Below are 19,625 nucleotides of genomic sequence, written 5' to 3'. Positions count from 1 at the left end.
ATAAATTAATTTATTGTGTGGCCCCCCATGAACGGAATTCCACGAAACTTGGCGTGCATTCAGAGGGTGTCATAATGATCCTACACTTCCAATTTCGTGCAGTTTTGACTATGTTAGGTCACAGATACCTGCGATTACAACACCTCATTTTTACTTTTTTGTGTTTAACTAGGTGGCGCTATACATGAAATGAGTGGTTATGGAATGGGTTGACATGGCCCCTTGAGATCAACATACAAAAAAAAAAATGGTCCTCCTAAACCTTACGGTTCTCGAGATATTCACAGAAAACTGTGTCTGCCCTACCCTCCTTTCAGGGGGTGCAGTCCAGCGGGGGGGCTACAGATCAAAACGAAAAACGATGGTTCCATGCTATCCATATGGGGTTACATGCCCACCAAGTTTCGTCTACCCCGGTCTTTCAGTGTCCCGGGAATCATTGACGGAAATTTGGACATGCGAAAAAGAAAAAAAAAAAAAAAAAGAAAAAAAAAAATCTGACTAAACCTATATGACCGCCGCTTCGCTGCGCGGCGGTCATAATAAGAGGAACCATCTATGGGCCACTTAGGTTGACCATGAATTCAGTTATGGATTTAGGGAGGCTGGGCAGAAGGTCCAGCCTAATGTGATTGCTGCGATGTAAGTTTCATCCTGGCATTTGGAATGAGAGTAGACCTGTCCTCTGTCATAACTGCACTGTGTGTTGTACAACAGTAATGTAGTGCCATTCCTTGTATCCCAAGTTACAACATTACCTTTAAAATAACATTGAAATGCATAACTCTTCTCATCATACTAAAAACTTTGTATCTGTGGGACAGGATGCAAATGATAGTTCAAAGCAACAACCCTGTTTTTGTAATCCTCCATTACACTGTATGTATATGTACATTTAGGTGTCAGCACTGTTCATGACAAATAACATTCCCCTTGTATTTGTCTTTCATAGTGTATATTATAATGTACTGAATGTGCACAACTACTGAATATAAATACATCAGTTACACAAATTTGTGAGCATGGCGTGAGTGCCCTGAGAGCAGATCGCTATTTCCTGAACATGCAAAAGACAAGTCTTTAGAAGTCATGGAGGGACGACTGGACAAATAATGCTGTCTATGTGGGAGAAGGGAATTCCCTTGGTATTTTTTTTTACTTCTTTCTCTTTCACTCTGGCACAATGATAACTCCAGCCAAATCAGCCAAATGTCACACAATGACGCTCTTGGTTCATCCTATTGCCCAGCACAATATAAGCTGATCTGTACTAGATTACATTAATATTTTTTGGTGGACTGACCGGTGATGATCCACAGCAGGTAAGATGAAATAAAGAATAAAAAAAAAAATATTTGCATTTTAATTCTCACCACATGTCAGTATATTACAAACAATATTTTAGTGGATGTGAGTTATATAAAGATACTTTTAATAATTAATGTATACAGTTCAATACAGAACTGTGTGTGGAGGTTAATAAGTGTTTGGACTCTGCATGTGTGATGATTGTCGGCACCTAAACCAGTTTGATTATTTATGGTGAATTGAGGATACAGTGACCTCTGAAGGTGGATTGGACACTTACACCATTCGACCAGTTAAGTGTGAAACATTATTCATACAGCACACACTGAGTTGTCAGATCATTAGGTCCTGGTCTACCAAGCTGAAACTAATACTGTCAACAGAGATGAGATCAGCTTCATGATCATAGTGGAGGATAAACTGTAATTTCTAGTGCTAGTAAACTGAGTTACATTCAGAGAGATGTTTAGTTTGGTCTGTGTTCCTGGTATTTTGCATGTAGTTTCTTTTTAGCCTTTTAAAGCTGTAGTCTCTGGTCTCTACTGTTGAATAATGCTCATTGAAGGTACATCAGCTGGTTTACGGGAACTCTCAGGTGTTTTGTTGTTGTCTGCGAGGTCTGACTGTGGGGATTTCTGTCAAGACAATACAATTCTGTCAAGACATCTGATCCTGGTAGTTTTATGTAGATAACACCCAGCTCTGCCAGTTGTGCCAGATATTCACCACACCAGTCACCATCACCACAGCACACCATCACCACACCACACTACACCACACCACACTACACTACACCATCACCACACCACACCACACCACACTAGACCACACCACATGACTGATTAAGAATCATAAGAGCAACCTTGTTGCGCTATCGCCCAACATTTGACAACAAAACCACCCTCATGTAGCCTGACGAGCCAGACCCACATTAAAATGTAGGGTCTGGGCACTCACCGTTCGCAGTGCTCAGTCCGAGGGGCGGGATAATCAGTTGTCTTTCAAATTCCCTCTGCACGCAATAGGACAGCGGCAGCGCTATGAGTCCCATGCGTTTCCCACCAGCGGAGCTAGTTGGCTAGTTCAAACGTTTGCCTACTTAATAAAAGCTTAACTCGTGTCACACTGTTCGCCAGCAGGAACATCCATCTTATTTGTTTTCAAGTAGCAGGGAATTCAAGCCAAACCGTTGCAACTCTGCCATCAATCATTATTTTAAGCCCACCTAACGACTCTATACACGATTTCATTGGCCTGATTAAGTTTCGATTTCTGGAGCTCACAAGCCAACGGAGAGTTGCTAGACTAGCCCTGGCAGCAAATGTAATTTGCGGCCGCTAGGGGCGCGTCTAGATTTCTAGGCTAACCCTCATGTGGACTGAACAAACCCCTAAATTTGTTTAAGCTATTCGCCTGTGACCATGCGTTGTAGATCGCTAAGATAGGGCCCAGAGTAAGTGGTAAACCTTTCTACAACAAGAGCCCTATGGCATTGTTTTGTTAGGCAAATGAAGCCATACAGCTCTATTAGGAGGTTTACCACTCTGATTTAACTTACCAAGGTTTGTCACTAAACCACATACTTGGAATACCCCCCATGTTTTGTTATTGTTTTCCAGGTCGTAGGAAGAACTAGACATAAAATAAATATGAACTGTGATATAGACATGTTGATAGGCCTACTGGAACTCAAGAAGGCTTATTTGGAGAAGATTCAGTGAGTATTGAAAATATAGAATTCATAACAGAATATATATATGTGTGTGTTTGTGTAAGGGATAATGTACAGTATAGAACGCCGGTCATTATTGGGAAATTAAGTCTCGACAGGTCGAACCGGACTCCGACGCGCAGCCGAGGGGTCTTGTTCCGCCCTGAAGGGACTTATTTTCCCAATAATGACCGGCGTTCTATACATTATCCCGCTTATTACACGGCTACTTGCCAAAACGAAATAATAAACTCCCCACGACATGACTTTAGCCTACATAGCCTAGCCTATTTGTTACCGTTCATCGTGGCATTTGCTGAGAAACAAATAGTTCGCAACAACACACGCTGAACTTGAATCAAACATTCTTTAGAACACAGCTGATCAACTGTCTGCTTTCACTTTTGAATGAAGTTCCAGTCCTTGCGTAGTAATATGCAAGAGGTATCAGAAGCACAAAACCCGTTGCCATTGACAGTGGTAATTATATGTTTGCAGCAGTAATTACATGAAAATATTTTACCGTAGAACTTTGGGAAATCCCATTCAAGCCAATGGAGCGTTCTACTTGCCTTGTGAAGAGCCGTGTAATAAATATATATATAGTTTACACCCCCATGCTAAAGTTGACTAAAAAGAGGAATAAAAAATCATATTTTGGAAATTGATCTTATCTTAATGCCTTAAAAAATGAGGAAAAAGTCCAGCCTTTAAGGACACCAATTTTCTTTGTGAATGAATAATGTATCGTAAATAAATAAATGTTCTTCATTAAAATACAGGGTGCATAAGTATTCCCCTTATGTTAAATTCCCATGCATCCCATGCAACTATGCATCCTGATAAAGTTCCATTGACCTTTGGAATTAAAATAGCCCCACATCATCACATACTCTTCACCATACCTAGAATTTGGCATGGGGTACTTTCCATAAGATCATCTCTCAATGCAAATCAAACCAGCTATTAGACTAACTGAAATAAAACCATGCCAATCTCTAGGTATGGTGAAGGGTATGTGATGATGTGGGGCTATTTTTATTCCAAAGGCCAAGGGAACTTTATCAGGATACATAATATCCTGGACCCATGAAATTACTGGCCTTTATAAATAAAAATTCTGGGAATTTAACAAAGGGGGGTGTATACTTATGCACCCTCTATTTTAATGAAGAACATGTATTTATTGTAAATACATTATTCATTCACAAAGAAAATTGGTGTCCTTAAAGGTTGGATTTTTTAAATTAAGGCATTAAGATCAATTTCTATAAGATGATTTTTTTTACTTCTCTTTTTAGTCAACTTTAGCATGGGGGTGTACATTTATGCAACCCACTGTGTCTCTGTGTATATATATATATATATATATATATATATATATATATATATATATATATATATATATATATTTAAGGCATATATATATATATATATATATATATATATATATATATATATATATATATATATATATATATATATATATAGGCCTAGGCTATATATATAGGCTAAGGGATAATGGACAACACGGTGGTCTGTTCACAGGTCGAGGTTGTAAAACGGCCCCGACGCGAAGCATTAACTTCTGTGAACAGACCACCGTGGAGTCCATTATCCCGCTTATTCCACTGTTGCCACTTGCGTTGTGTTCATTTCCTGTTACAATTTAAACGTTTTAATCGCTAAAACTGTCTTGTTTGTAGAACTAATTTCTTCCGACACATATCAACTAATTTCTCAACTCACAGGACAAACTGCCGTTACTAGTTCTAAATGGATGGTTGCTACGGCCAAAGGCCAGTCGTTAGTTCTATCTCTCCCGTTGTCAAGCGGGCGAATCCCAAGATTCTGATGAACTTTAGCTTTGAAACATCGCTATTTTACTTAGCCTGCTGTCATCCATCTAGCTAAAAGCCACCTCCGTCATATGCTACAATGTTGCAATGAACGTCTGCATTTTACAGCTCGGATGCAACGTGACAGTTCATTTAAACTTCACAACGAGTTCGGCGAATTAATATACAAGTGTGATATGGCCAAAAAAATGGATCTACTTCATAGGTGTGCAGATAACATACGGTTAATGGTCGTTCTAAATTACGTAGGACAATGGGAAATTCAACCAAGCAGTGGAATAAATATATACACACACACATACATGTAAATGGGCAATTCCACACAAAACTGTCACGTCCATAATGCCAACTAAATACCATGGCATTGTGTTGGCGTTCTGAATGTGACAGTTTTGCGTGGAATTGCCTATATATATATATATTTTATATATATATATATCTAAATATGTTTGTTCTGACTGAAAATGACAATGCCACATGCTAAAAAGTTGTAAGATAATGTGCTAAAAACATGTCATCCAAAAAATGTTTTTTTACCATCCCATCACTCTGGCCTTTGCTCACGTTTTGATGGATGCAGGTCTGACTGGGCCACTCTAAAATATCGTTTTGATGGGACTAACATAACAGGGGGATGTAGTGCATAAAATATTTCCTGTGCCTCCTGTCATTTAACTTCTATATCTGATGGAGATAAAGCCAAATATGTTCTGTAATACAACATGGCAGACTAACCTGAAACAGCATGCACATTAAAATGAATAAAGGTTCATTAATCCACTTTGACACTGCAGAACTTGTTTTACATTAATATTGTTTCATGTAACTATCCAGTGATAGTTGTACATGCAAGTAACTGTTTCTCTTCCCCATCTTTTTTAGGCTGATTTTACAGTTACAGCTTGAAAAATACAAAAGACAATCAGATGAAAGGAAACGATTACTAAAGCTTGCAATAAAAAACTGCAAGAATGAAACTGTTCTGCAGTGGCTGAGAGAAAATGAAGAGTCTGTCACCTTCAGCAAACTTGTAGACATGTTTCATTTCTGGAACAAACTCATTGATGAGGAGGAAAAGAAGAACCACGGTGACAATGTTGACATCACCTTTGTGGCACACGGAGCAATCAAAGACTTCATGATTCCAGCCGGCTGTCTGCTGCCTCTACCCACCATCACTGATGTGGTCCTGTATGCTCCCTGGAACTGTGCCACTGCTGGTGACGAATACGGCATTGCAACAGGCAGAATAAAGCCTCAACACAGAGTTTTCTACTGCAACAAAGATGAAGGCTGTACAATTCCTGATGAAAAGCATCAACCTGTCAAACTGCCAAACCACTGGAACTCAATGAAGAAGGCTGGAGAATGCAAGATCCCTAACATCACCGTTAGCCCTCTTCGACCAGGCGATGGTGTGTGGGAAGGCTATGAGCGTCACACAAAAAAACATGGTCCACCAGGCAGAAGCCGCATCGTCATCCCGTTCATCCTCCCAGAAGAGGAAAGTGAAAGTGTCCAGTTCTCTGTCGTCATGTTGGCCCTGTCCCTGGTTCTCCTCTCATCCAGGTTTAAAGCCACTGTCCACTTAAGTACCTGTCTATGTGATCAATCTACTGGACAGAAATTTGACAAGGAGCAACTAATAAAGCAGTATGCCTACACTATTGACAATACCTCAATGAAAGTTTCCCCAGACATGCTCAATGAAACATGGATAGATTATTTGAAGCGTTGGTTTGGTGTTTAGACATCCTCCATGTCTCCAAACTGTTAAAAACTGAATGAGAAAATATTGAATTGAAATTCCAGTTCAGGACAACTCTAATACAATGGCAATGCTATGCTGATATTTAGCAAGTCTGTCTTATCTGGAATGAGATAAACATTCAGTGCAAATATGAAACATCAAAGTTATTTGATTCATCCTGAAGGGACCATGACTGTCTGGACCAACTTATATCACAATCCATGCAATGGTTGTTGAGATATTTATGGACCACAGTGGAGGAAAGGCAGACACTTTCAAGATTCAGAGCTGTATGACTATAAAACACTGAACATACCCTCAGGATTATTTTTACTCACAAGTGAGTTTCAGTGAACATAGAGTGTAGCTGTGTACAGCTGACATGGACTGTCCAGTGGTTCAGTTTGCACATGGAGATTTATTTTCTAGGATATTGCCCCTAGAGTTCTCCAAAGGGCGCAGCTCCAGGTTGCATCTGTTTTTCATGACGGATTTACAGTTTTGATTATTTTCAAAGTTTAACAGCTGTACAAAATTATTAGAATACGTGCCAAAATTATAAGTAAATGTGATTAAAAGTTAATTAGTGTTTTATTTCACCTTATGCAAATTAGTGTTTTATTTTGATGACTGACAGACACTTACAGGAAAAGTGCTGACTATATGTGCTTAAAGATGTACATTTTACATTATCGGAAACTGTGTTCACAATCAAATATGAAGAAATCTGTTGAATTTGTTGACAAATGTTTTAGCTGGCTTATTGAATATCAAAACAGTAGCCTTTGGGCCAGTAAATACAAGACAAATCTACATACATCATTCAGATATATTTTTCTAACCAAAATCTTGAATAAGTTGTATTTTTAATCTTTCTCTGTGACCAATCTGTTTTGCTCTGCATTGAAATAAACAGTTTATTTTTGTGCTTAAATCAAAAAGAAGGGAGAAAATAAATTCATTCTCATGTATAGCCCACCCCCATGTATTAACCTCATAGCTGAGGAAATGTAGCAGAATCAAACCTCAGTTAATAGTCAGGATATTACGGTACATCGGCTACATATATTTGTGAGCATGGCGTGAGGACACTGAGCCCAGACTGCTCCCTCCTGCACACTGAGAATGCAAAAGATACAAGTTGGCATCATGGAGTGACGACTGGGCAACAGCATGCCACCCAGCAGCAGTACAGACACATAGCAAACAGTGCCATCTATGTAGGAGAGAGAGAATCCCTGTACTTTCTCTTTCACTCTGGCGCAATATTAACACCAGCAAATCAGTCACTGAAATGGCTTATTCTTTGGTGTCATATTTTTGTGTATGAATGTATGTACACTACCCCTGGATGGGTAAAATGCAAATTTCCTACAGGAATTTCCTAAAGGACTAATAAAGTATAACTTAACTTATAATTAACTTACACTGTAAAGGAACAACATTTATTTTTCCTGAAAAACCCCCCATTCCTTTGTATTTGGGTTTTATAAAATATAATCTATTGAATATAAATACATCGGCTACACATATTTGTGAGCATGGCGTGAGTGCCCTGAGAGCAGATCGCTATTTCCTGCACTTTGAAAATGCAAAAGGCACAAGTAGACACAAGTAGACACAAAACACAGTCGTCATGGAGGGACGACTGCACAAATAATGCTGACTATGGGAGAGGGGAAATCCCGCTGATTCCCAAGGTACTTTTTTGGCTACTGTACTTCTTTCTCTTTCACTCTGGCACAATATAAACATCAGCCAAAAGTCACACGATGACATTATTGGTTTGTCGTATTTGCCAGCAAAAAGTAATAATCTCTAGCTTCAGACATTAATGTTTTCTTGGTGGACTGACCAGTGATGATCCACAGCAGGTAAGATGGAAGAATAAAGAATTAAAATAACATTTTTACATTAATTCTCACTACATACATCAGTATATTACACACAATATTATGTGTGTACTGGTAAGTCTGCATTTCTAGAAACCGTTAACATAAAGAGACATTTAATAATACATGTATACAATACAGAACTGTCTGTGGAGATTCTGTTATAGCTGCTTAGTTTTTGAACTCTGCATGTGTGATGATGATTGACAGTATAAACCAGTTTGATTGATTGTGGTGAATTGAAGATACACTGAGCTCTGAAACTGGATTGCACACTATTAGACCAGTTAAGTGTGAAACCCTCTCTCACTATCCATACAGCCTACACTGAGTTATCAGATCATTAGGACCTGGTTCACCAAGCTAAAACTGATACTGTCAACAGAGATTAGATCAGCTTTATGATCATTGTGGAGGATGAACTGTAATTTCCAGTGCTGGTAAACTGAATTTCATTCAGATATGTGTTTCTGTTATTTATGGTTAGTTACATTAGCCAAGTTACTTTACTACTGCATTACTTTAAAACAAAGTGCTATTTTGTTACTCTATTCCAGTTTGTATAAGAACATATTATTGTATTAAAGTAATGGTCTGTGTGTTCCTGGTATTTTGCATGTAGTTTCTTTTTAGCCTTTTAAAGCTGTAGTCTCTGGTCTCTACTGTTGAATAATGCTCATTGAAGGTACATCAGCTGGTTTACGGGAACTCAGGTGTTTTGTTGTTGTCTGCGAGGTCTGACTGTGGGGATTTCTGTCAAGACAATACACATCTGATCCTGGTAGTTTTATTTAGATAACACCCAGCTCTGCCAGTTGTGCCAGATATTCACTACACCAGTCACAACACACCAGAGACACATAAGAGCAACCTTTTTGCGCTATCGCCCAACATTTGACAACAAAACCACCCTCATGTGGACTGAATAAACCCCTAAATTTATTTAAGCTATTCGCCTGTGACCATGCGTTGTAGATCGCTAAGATAGGGCCCAGAGTAAGTGGTGAACCTCCTACAACAAGAGCCCTATGGTTTTGTTAGGCGAATGAAGCCATACAGCTCTTCTATTAGGAGGTTTACCACTTACTCTGATTTAACTTACCCAGGTTTGTCACTAAACCACATACTTGGAATACCTCCCTAGTAAATGGTTTGTTATTGTTTTCCAGGTCATAGGAAGAACTAGACATAAAATAAATATGAATAACTGCGATATAGACATGCTGATACCGGAACTCAAGAAGGCTTATTTGGAGATGCTGTGAGTACTGAAAATATAGAATTCATAACAGAATATATATATTTACACCCCCATACTAAAGTTTTCTTTGTGAATGAATAATGTATCGTAAATAAATAAATGTTCTTCATTAAAATGCAGGGTGCATAAGTATACCCCTTATGTTAAATTCCCATGCATCATGCAACTATGCATCCTGATAAAGTTCCCTTGGCCTTTGGAATTAAAATAGCCCCACATCATCACATACCCTTCACTATACCTAGAAATTGGCATTGGGTACTTTCCATAAGATCATCTTTCAATGCAAATCAAACCAGCTATTAGACTAACTGAAATAAAACCATGCCAATCTCTAGGTATGGTGAAGGGTATGTGATGATGTGGGGCTATTTTTATTCCAAAGGCCAAGGGAACTTTATCAGGATACATAATATCCTGGACCCATGAAATTACTGGCCTTTATAAATACAAATTCTGTGAATTTAACAAAGGGGGGTGTATACTTATGCACCCTCTATTTTAATGAAGAACATTTATTTATTTACAATACATTATTCATTCACAAAGAAAATTGGTGTCCTTAAAGGTTGGATTTTTTTTAATTAAGGCATTAAGATCAATTTCCATAAGATGATTTTTTTACTTCTCTTTTTAGTCAACTTTAGCATGGGGGTGTAAATTTATGCAACCCACTGTGTCTGTGTGTATGTATATATATATATATATATATATATATATATATATATATATATATATATATATATATATACACACACACACACACATGTATATGGGCAATTCCACACAAAACTGTCACGTCCATAATGGCAACTAAATACCATGGCATTGTGTTGCCGTTATGAATGTGACAGTTTTACGTGGAATTGCCTATAGGCAATTCCACGTAAAACTGTCACATTCACAACTAAATACCATGGCATTGTGTTGTCGTTATGAATGTGACAGTTTTGCGTGCAATTCCACGCAAAACTGTCACATTCATAACGGCAACACAATGCCATGGTATTTAGTTGCCATTATATATATATATAAAAATATGTTTGTTCTGACTGAAAATGACAATGCCACATGCTACAAAAAATGGTTCTTTACCATCCCATCACTCTGGCCTTTGCTCACTTTTTGATGGATGCAGGTCTGGATTCTGACTGGCCCACTCTAAAATATCGTTTTGATGGGACTAACATAACAGGGGGATGTAGTGCATAAAATATTTCCTGTGACTCCTGTCATTTAACTTCTATATCTGATGGAGATAGAGCTAAATATGTTCTGTAATACAACATGGCAGACTAACCTGAAACAGCATGCAAATTAAAATGAATAAAGGTTCATTAATCCACTTTGACACTGCAGAACTTGTTTTACATTAATATTGTTTCATATAACTATTCAGTGATAGTTGTACATGCAAGTAACTGTTTATTTCCCCATCTTTTTTAGGCTGATTTTACAGTTCAAGTTACAGCTTGAAAAATACAAAAGACAATCAGATGAAAGGAAACGATTACTAAAGGTTGCAATAAAAAACTGCAAGAATGAAACTGTTCTGCAGTGGCTGAGAGAAAATGAAGAGTCTGTCACCTTCAGCAAACTTGTAGACATGTTTCATTTCTGGAACAAACTCATTGATGAGGAGGAAAAGAAGAACCACGGTGACAATGTGGACATCACCTTTGTGGCACACGGAGCCATCAGAGACTTCATGATTCCAGCCGGCTGTCTGCTGCCTCTACCCACCATCACTGATGTGGTCCTGTATGCTCCTTGGAACTGTGTCACCGCCGGTGAGGCATACGGCATTGCAACAGGACGAATACAGCCTCGACACAGAGTTTACTACTGCAGGAAAGGAAAAGGCTGTACAATTCCTGATGAAATGCATCGACCCGTGAATCTACCAGACCACTGGAACTCTATGAAGAAGGCTGGAGGAAGCAAGATCCCAAACATCATTGTTAGCCCTCTTCAACCAGACGATGGTGTGTTGGAATACTATGAGCTTTGCACAAAAAAACATGGCCCACCAGGGAGAAACCACATTTTCATCCCATTCATCCTCCCAGGAAAGGAAAGTGAAAGTGTCCAGTTCTCTGTGGTCATGTTGGCCCTATCTCTGGTTCTCCTCTCCTCCAGGTTTAAAGCCACTGTCCACTTAAGTGCCTGTCTAGGTGATCAATCTACTGGACAGAAATTTGACAAGGAGCAACTAAAGAAGCAGTATGCCTACACTATTGACAACACCTTAATGAAAGTTTCAGCAGATATGCTCAATGAAGGTTACAACGAAGCATGCACGATTCTTTGAAACATTGATTTGGTCGTTACACATCCTCTATTTTTTTGTGTCCACAAACTGTTGAAAACTGAATGAGAAAACATTGAACTGAAATTCAGTACAGGACAACTCTATAGAGTAGATGAAAATGTAGTACGAGCATGAAACATCAAAGTTATATGATTCATCCTGAAGGGGCCATAACTGTCTGGATCAAATTATATCACAACCCATGCAATAGTTGTTGAGATATTTATGGACCACAGTGGAGGACAGACAGACACTATGATTCATAGAGCTGTATGACTATAAAACACTGAACATTTTCTCAGGATTATTTTTACTCACAAGTGAGTTTCAGTGAATATAGAGCCTAGCTTTGTACAGCTGACATGGACCTGGTGGTCCAGTTTGCACATGGAGATTTATTTTCTAGGATATTGCCCCTAGAGGTCTCCAAGGAGTGCAACTCCAGGTTGCATTTGATTTTCAAGACACATGTACAGTTTTGGTTATTTTCAAAGTTAAACTGCAGTACAAAGTGATTATAATCTGTGCCTTATTTAAATGTGATTCAAAAGATAATTTGTGTTTTATTTTACCTTATGCAAATTAGTGTTTTATGTGATGACTAACAGACACTATATGCTAAAGATGTATGTTTTACAGAATCTGAAACTTTCTGCACAATCAAATGAAGAAATCTATTGAATTGTTGGCAAATGTTTTAGCTGGCTTATCAAACATCAAAACAGTAGCTTTTGGGCCAATAAATACAAAACAAAACAAATCAACACATATCATTCAGATATATTTTTATCAGTTGTATTTTTAATCTTTCTCTGTCACCAGATCTGTGCATGACCATGTGCATCTCATTCCAATGAGTCAGGTGGTTTACAGGAATTCAAACCTGTTTTAAGACAGTCCAAAAAGGCTGTGGGAATTTTCCGGTGAGCAAATAAATGAATACGATAAAATGCATAACTTAAATGACAAAGGTTGTTACTTTCTTCACTCTCGCTTTCTTTTTTGCAAACGATTTTGATTTGTTTTGTACATTGTTTTTTCAAAATGCTAAGTTTGCCACAACACATGTCATGTAATAAACCAGCCCTCAGGTTTTGATGAATGTCATTTTACTGCCTCCTGCAGGTGTGTTAAACATTTTTACATGTGTGCTGACCAGTTTTACTCTTTTCTCAAATAGTCCAAGACAACTTATTGGTAATGGGAATGTTTTTAGGAGTGCAACTCATTTTAAGGAAGGATGTATTTCATAGAGCAGTCCCAGGCCTCCCATCACTGTGATATCTGTTCATCACAGAGATCTGGGGAGCGAGGGGCAACCTAAAAGAAGAGGATTCCAGAGAGAGCTCTAGGCAGAAATCAACACTCAGATAGGCTACAGGTTTTCAGTATTAGGCCCTATCAGTGCAATGTATGCTTGTCATGATTTTATATCATATCATATATTATTTCTCCCAACTAGGCTTATGATTTATTGTGTAATAAAAAATCATCTAGGCTATTATGTATACAACTGTTTGTATACAAATTTCATCTTGCAATATTTCCACTGCAGAAATGCTCAACCAGTACAGTAGGCCTACAGATACCTATCCAACATTACAAACAGTGGCCTAGTGTGTGCAGAAAGAAGCAGAGCTTTCCTAAATGGAAACATCAGCATTGAGCCATGGTATATCAATGACGCAGCAATCCTCCTCCACCAAACTAGGCAGGCCTTCTGACATCTATGTAGCCAATAGGACAAACGCACTCGAATAAACAACCAATCACCATTGAGGCCAGTCCTGAATCATAGTGTAGTTCACTTGATGTGACTGCAGCTAACGGTAACCTACTTAAGTATATCATCTTTAAGTGGATTGTAAGTATGCAGACTAATTATTGAGTGTAATCATGTTAATTGTATTTATATTTGTGTCTTCGGTTTTGCTTCTCAGATGTAAACATTAATGTAAGGGATGCAAAAGTAATTGCAGCGCTCTAGCTTGCTGACTTTAAGGTTCACACTTGCTAACCACCCACTGTACCCCAATTGTGTTAACGCATCTCTAGCTAGCTACATAGCTAACGATAGGCTACGTGTCAGCATTTTTGTCAACAGAGATGTCTTGTAAGTGTATGTTGGCGATGGGCGCGTGAATTGACTTTTGAGTCTTGTCTCGAAATGCTAAAACGTCTGCATCATTTGTTGATGATGGAGGAAATGGACTTTCGGTAACGTTATGTGTTGCAGGTTGCATAAAGTGCGACCGTGTGAAATCTAACTAGCTTGGTGGCTAGAAAAAAGCCCATTTAAGTCATGCATCATCATCATGATAGTGTTAGTCTATCATAAACGTAGCCTTACCTTCACTGACTTGTGTGGGTTTATAGATCTGCGTGGATGTCGTCCTTGGCTATTGTCAAAGGTGCATGGCATTTATTTTGTGCATTGCACACACAGGCTGGCTGGCTACATGCCTCACATAGAATGTTGCAAGTATTTGTTCAGATAGTTGTTTACTTTGTATCAACCTTAGCCACTGCATGGAATCCCTTATTAGACATTCTCTGATGGAATCAAGTCCAGTAGAATTGCAATAGTGCCAAAAGGGGCAGTTGGTTTTGGAGTAGTAATCACCAACCAGACACACACACACCTTCCCACCACACCAGTATTTTGTGTTATTGAAATAGGGATACTATGAAAAGAGAAGAGAGGAGTCATGTTTGTTTTCCAAGCGATACAGGAGATGTGGGTGCTGAAATTACCTTTGTTTACTGGCGACATTTAGCTGAGGAAGAATAGCTAGGTGTTAAATAACTATTTCAGACTGGTTACTTTCAAACTGTTTTTTTATTTTGTTGTTGTTTGTTTATTTTAGAAACAACAAAATGTCGTCTGGAGCGCTGTTTCCAAGCTTGGTGTCTGGTTCTCGTGGATCCTCCAGTAAATACTTGGTGGAATTCCGGGCCGGAAAAATGACTTTGAAGGGGAGCACCGTGACCCCAGACAAACGAAAGGGTCAAGTCTACATCCAGCAAACAGACGACTCCCTGATTCATTTCTGCTGGAAGGACCGGACGACTGGAAATGTCGATGATGTAAGTGCATTCAGTACTCCCTCCAAACATTTGACATCTGTCAAGATTGAACTATGATTCGTCATTATTTGTAAGACTTTAAATGATCTGATGATGCATGGTCTGATATATAATATATATATATATATATATATATATATATATATATATATATATATATATATTTAGAAGGACCGTCTAATCTGATAAATCTCCCCTGCAGGACCTCATCATTTTCCCTGATGACTGTGAGTTCAAGAGGGTTACCCAGTGCACCACAGGGCGTGTTTACGTGCTCAAGTTCAAAGCTGGCTCCAAGCGCCTTTTTTTCTGGATGCAGGTAAGAAAAACTTGCAGTTCTTGCCAAAAACCAAAACCTGGATGTCACATCGGTAAAGATTCAGAAACGTTTAATGTTTGTCCACCTCTGGCAACACCACCACCCCTAGGAGCCCAAGACGGATAAGGATGAGGAGTACTGCCGCAAGGTGAATGAGTACCTGAATAACCCACCCATGCCTGGAGCGCTGGGCAGCGGAGGCAGTGGCAGCCACGAGCTCTCTGCTCTGGGAGGTACGGATGGAGTGTGTGTGTGTGTTTGTGTGTGTGTGTGTGTGTGTGTGTGTGTGTGTGTGTGTGTGTGTGTGTGTGTGTGTGTGTGTGTGTGTGTGTGTTCTGTTTGATTGTCCTCTGTTTGCATTACATCATGTGATTGAACTCTATTGCACATCACAAAACGGCACAGATTGCTTAATCCATTCAGATTCATTAGGGTAAGTGGAGTTGCACACTAAAGATGTCTCTCTTCCCTCTAGGAGAAGGTGGATTACAGAGCCTTTTGGGTAATATGAGTCATAACCAGCTGATGCAGCTTATTGGACCAACTGGACTGGGAGGCCTTGGTGAGTAATCTGAACATCTACCAATCACATTCTTCTTTTACATCAGTTGCCTTAAATAAAGCATTGTACTGAATGATTATGAAACCTCTCCCTTCCCCTGTCTCTCTCTCCAGGTGGCCTGGGAGCTTTAGCTGGTCCAGGCTTGGCAAGTTTACTGGGCAGTGGAGCTGGAGCCACTAGCAGTTCCTCATCCAGGTACAACAGTTTGTGTTGTCCTCATCATGACACTCAGTCTGCTGCAAGATGTATAAAACTATCTTTTGTCAATTGTTGTTAATCTCTTGTTGTTAACTATATTTGGTCAATCGTTGTTAATCTCTTGTCATTGACTATCTTTTGTCAATCGTTGTTAATCTCTTGTCATTGACTATATTTGGTCAATCGTTGTTAATCTCTTGTCATTGACTATCTGTTGTCATTTTGTCATCTTTTTCCCTCCCTCCCCCAGCTCTCGTAGTCAGTCCACTGCCGTCACGCCCTCCTCCACCTCGGCCGCCACCCGCCTGGGCTCCTCCCAGGTGCCCACTACGCCCACCACCCCTTCGGCCACCTCCGTGGCGTCTCCGGCCGCTACGCCCACCACGCCATCAGGCCCCGCCCCGGCCGCCGGTGCCGCCAGCCCCACCCAGCCCATCCAGCTGAGCGACCTCCAGAGCATCCTGGCCACCATGAACGTACCCGCCAGTGGCCAGGGAGGTGAGGATGACCGTGGGGGGAGGAAGGGTCTCGGTCTGCCAGCTACTGTACATGAGCGCATGTGCAAGAACTGACGCGTGTTCAAATTCCTTGAACGTTTGTGGCAAACATATTTGTCTGAATAGATACATTAGGACGATTTTGTGTAAATGTTCTATCTCAACGGTAACTCTCCGTCCGTGTTTGCGGAGAACTACCTCTTCAAACTGTTTGCCAGTGTGCGCAAATGTTCGTGAAAAAACTCAAGGCAAACAGATAACTGTTTGCAAACGTTCGTGAATTTGAACACACCTCTGGTCTTCCAAGAAGTATCTCTTCAATCCAGATTATTTCTCTCTCTGCTATCCCTTCTAAATTTCTCAAATCAGTTATCTTATGATTAAAGATCTTAGTTGCATTTACCAACTAGTTTCACCATCATCATCCAGTCCATTCACTAGGGAGCAGTCAGGAAATGACCCGGGTCAGACTCAAACCTTTGTCCCTGTGGGCACCTGGACCCAAGGTCACAGTGCCCTCCTAAATCATATTTCTGTTGGAAAAGTCAGAATTCCTCTCTAATATTAAAACTCTTCTGTAAAATGAGTTGTTGTTAAATGTGCTTGCCTGAGTGTTGTATTGCTCCCTGTGCAGTGGATCTGGCGAGTGTGTTGACCCCGGAGGTGATGGCTCCTATCCTGGCCAACGCAGAGGTCCAGCAGCGGCTACTGCCCTACCTGCCCTCAGGGGAGTCCCTGCCGCAGAGCACCGACGAGCTCCACAACACACTCACCTCACCGCAGTTCCAGCAGGTACATGTCATGTGCACACACACACATGAACGCACACGCGCACACATGCACACACACACACATGAACGCACACACACGCACACAAACAGACACACACACACATGAACAAACACACATGCACACACACAAACACAGACACACACATGAACACACACACGCACAGTCGTACACACAACAATGCATACACACACACACACACACATTCTTACCCTAAAAACAGGTATGCCCGTGCCATGTCTATAGCCTCAGACATATTACCATATTAATTACACCAGGAATGGGCACACACACAAACACTTCCAGGCATGCATATTTTCCCTCATAGTTCTTGTCATGACATGTTTGAGTACACATGCACACACTCCTATAAACATGTTCACAGCTCCAGCAGCTCTGTTTTCACTCTGCAAGTGAAATGCTTGATTTGACACTTTTACCACAACAAAACATAGACATTCTGAAAGTTTAAGTAGGTGAGCAGTTCACCAGCATAAAAAAAACCATCCCAATCAATTTCCAAGTGTGCCCATTTCCTCCAGAAGAGAACAGTAGAGAGTCGTTCAGTTATCTCATTTTCTTTGTGTGGAAACTGTGCCAGAGGGCTTACACTGCATGCAATCAAACATTCTGGAATTAAGTCAGACTGTAAAAAAAAAAAAAAGCTGTATTTTAAAGGCATTTCTACCTGACAAAATGGGCTCTATTTTTGCCTTATTCACTAGACTATGAATATTATTTGCATAGTTGTTTGTGCCCTTACTTCTCTGTTCACAGATATTTCATAATCAGGTTATATGCGACTGCTTTATGCAATACAATTTGCATTGTACTTTTCTTAATGATGCATTCCTAGTCCCCCCCCCCATTGTCCCAGTAGATAGATCATTGTATAAATACTGACTGTTCCGTCTGTCATTTTTATTCAGTCACATCAGACCAGCCATCATTGCACTTGTTCATGCTGACTATGATTAGCACAGAGCTGATGTGTCCTTCATCTCTTCAGTTGTAAGAGTTTGGCTGTCGTTGGCGTTTGTAGCTGACTGTGTCCGTCTCTGCCTGATCAGGCGATGAGCATGTTCAGCAGCGCTCTGGCGTCCGGGCAGCTGGGGCCGCTCATGAACCAGTTCGGCCTTCCCTCAGAAGCAGTGGACGCAGCAAACAAAGGAGGTAAGTCACCCTCTCCGATACCGATCTATATAGGATACAGGATCGCTTTATTGGCCAAATGTACAGAGTACACAGGAATTTGACTTGGTGATGCAGCGCTTGATTTAAAAAAAAAAAAAAAGAGGATAAGAAGTTTAAAAGAGCGCCAGCATCATCACCGAGGCTGCCAAACCAAAGGCGGAAGTCGGCACCAAGCAAGTCTATTTAGTATTTCCTGTAAATGCCATGTATCCAAAAAAAGAATAGATGATCCATACACCAGATAGCTCCCACTCACATAGTGTTTGTAATAAAGAACTGTGAATAGGGGCTGTGTGGTGTGGATCATCTTATTCTTTTGGATACTGATGTGCTGGATCCTGCACCCATCCAAGTGTGGCCTGGAGATGGGCATGGCCTTGCACTGCTTCTTTATGTAAATACCATGTAACTTATAACTACCACGACTGGTGCATATGACAGGACCGTCTGCCATATGTTTGCTGTGGTTGTTACCTGAGTAGAACGTAATACTGTACTCAACTGAGTGGCTGCTGGTTGAGGGTATAAATTAGTGAAATGACAATAGTTTACCGTTTCTATGCCTATCCCAAACTAAGGGCTTGCTTTTTTATTTTTCTCCTCACACACAGATGTGGAGGCGTTTGCTAAAGCTATGGAGAGCGATGGCAAGTCAGACGAAGACGGTGAGCCCAAAGACAAGAAGGATGATGACGAAGATATGAGTTTAGATTAGGCTCCTCTCTACTTGCTCACCAGGCTTCTGTAACCGCCCCTTCTTCTCTCTGTCCTCTGCTCAGAGTGTTCCAGTGGATTGTGACAAAGTGTTCCAAGATGACATGTTCGTGTGTGTGTGGTCCAAATAAATATAACTTATAAGTGATACAGGGTTCATTTGATTGTCTTTG

General features: G+C 40.1%; 2 protein-coding genes across 7 annotated transcripts; both read left to right on the top strand.

Moving 5' to 3' along the window:
- Nucleotides 1–1,212: 1,212 nt before the first annotated feature.
- On the top strand, nucleotides 1,213–7,961 carry LOC143114277 (uncharacterized). Of its 4 annotated transcripts, XM_076275803.1 has the most exons (4): nucleotides 1,213–1,322; nucleotides 1,529–1,600; nucleotides 2,928–3,025; nucleotides 5,761–7,961. In XM_076275803.1, the coding sequence occupies exons 3-4, from the start codon at nucleotides 2,958–2,960 to the stop codon at nucleotides 6,626–6,628; spliced, it is 936 nt and encodes a 311-aa protein (XP_076131918.1). In that variant the 5' UTR covers nucleotides 1,213–1,322; nucleotides 1,529–1,600; nucleotides 2,928–2,957; the 3' UTR covers nucleotides 6,629–7,961. The 4 variants fall into 4 exon arrangements, with proteins under 4 accessions (XP_076131918.1, XP_076131917.1, XP_076131916.1 ...); XM_076275802.1 differs by lacking the exon at nucleotides 1,529–1,600; XM_076275801.1 differs by having other exon boundaries at nucleotides 1,529–3,025.
- A 430-nt stretch (nucleotides 7,962–8,391) lies between these two features.
- LOC143114524 (proteasomal ubiquitin receptor ADRM1-like) lies at nucleotides 8,392–19,572 on the top strand. 3 transcript variants are annotated; one of them, XM_076276182.1, is made up of 12 exons: nucleotides 8,392–8,502; nucleotides 9,690–9,781; nucleotides 11,228–13,956; nucleotides 14,960–15,179; nucleotides 15,382–15,498; nucleotides 15,608–15,731; nucleotides 15,974–16,060; nucleotides 16,174–16,255; nucleotides 16,509–16,756; nucleotides 17,390–17,547; nucleotides 18,615–18,717; nucleotides 19,350–19,572. In XM_076276182.1, exons 4-12 carry the CDS (start codon nucleotides 14,970–14,972, stop codon nucleotides 19,451–19,453), a joined length of 1,233 nt encoding a protein of 410 aa, XP_076132297.1. In that variant the 5' UTR covers nucleotides 8,392–8,502; nucleotides 9,690–9,781; nucleotides 11,228–13,956; nucleotides 14,960–14,969; the 3' UTR covers nucleotides 19,454–19,572. The 3 variants fall into 3 exon arrangements, with proteins under 3 accessions (XP_076132297.1, XP_076132298.1, XP_076132299.1); XM_076276183.1 differs by lacking the exon at nucleotides 9,690–9,781; XM_076276184.1 differs by lacking the exon at nucleotides 19,350–19,572 and having other exon boundaries at nucleotides 18,554–18,678.
- Nucleotides 19,573–19,625: the final 53 nt, after the last annotated feature.

Source organism: Alosa pseudoharengus, unplaced genomic scaffold, assembly GCF_046254945.1.
Source record: "Alosa pseudoharengus isolate Yale_2024_CS ecotype anadromous, Long Island Sound unplaced genomic scaffold, YU_APseudo_1.1 YU_APseudo_1.1_scf_9, whole genome shotgun sequence".
In the NCBI taxonomy this organism is placed as follows: Eukaryota; Metazoa; Chordata; class Actinopteri; order Clupeiformes; family Clupeidae; genus Alosa; species Alosa pseudoharengus.
The sequence above is the reverse complement of the archived record's forward strand: the minus strand, read 5'-3'. Positions and strand labels throughout refer to the sequence as shown.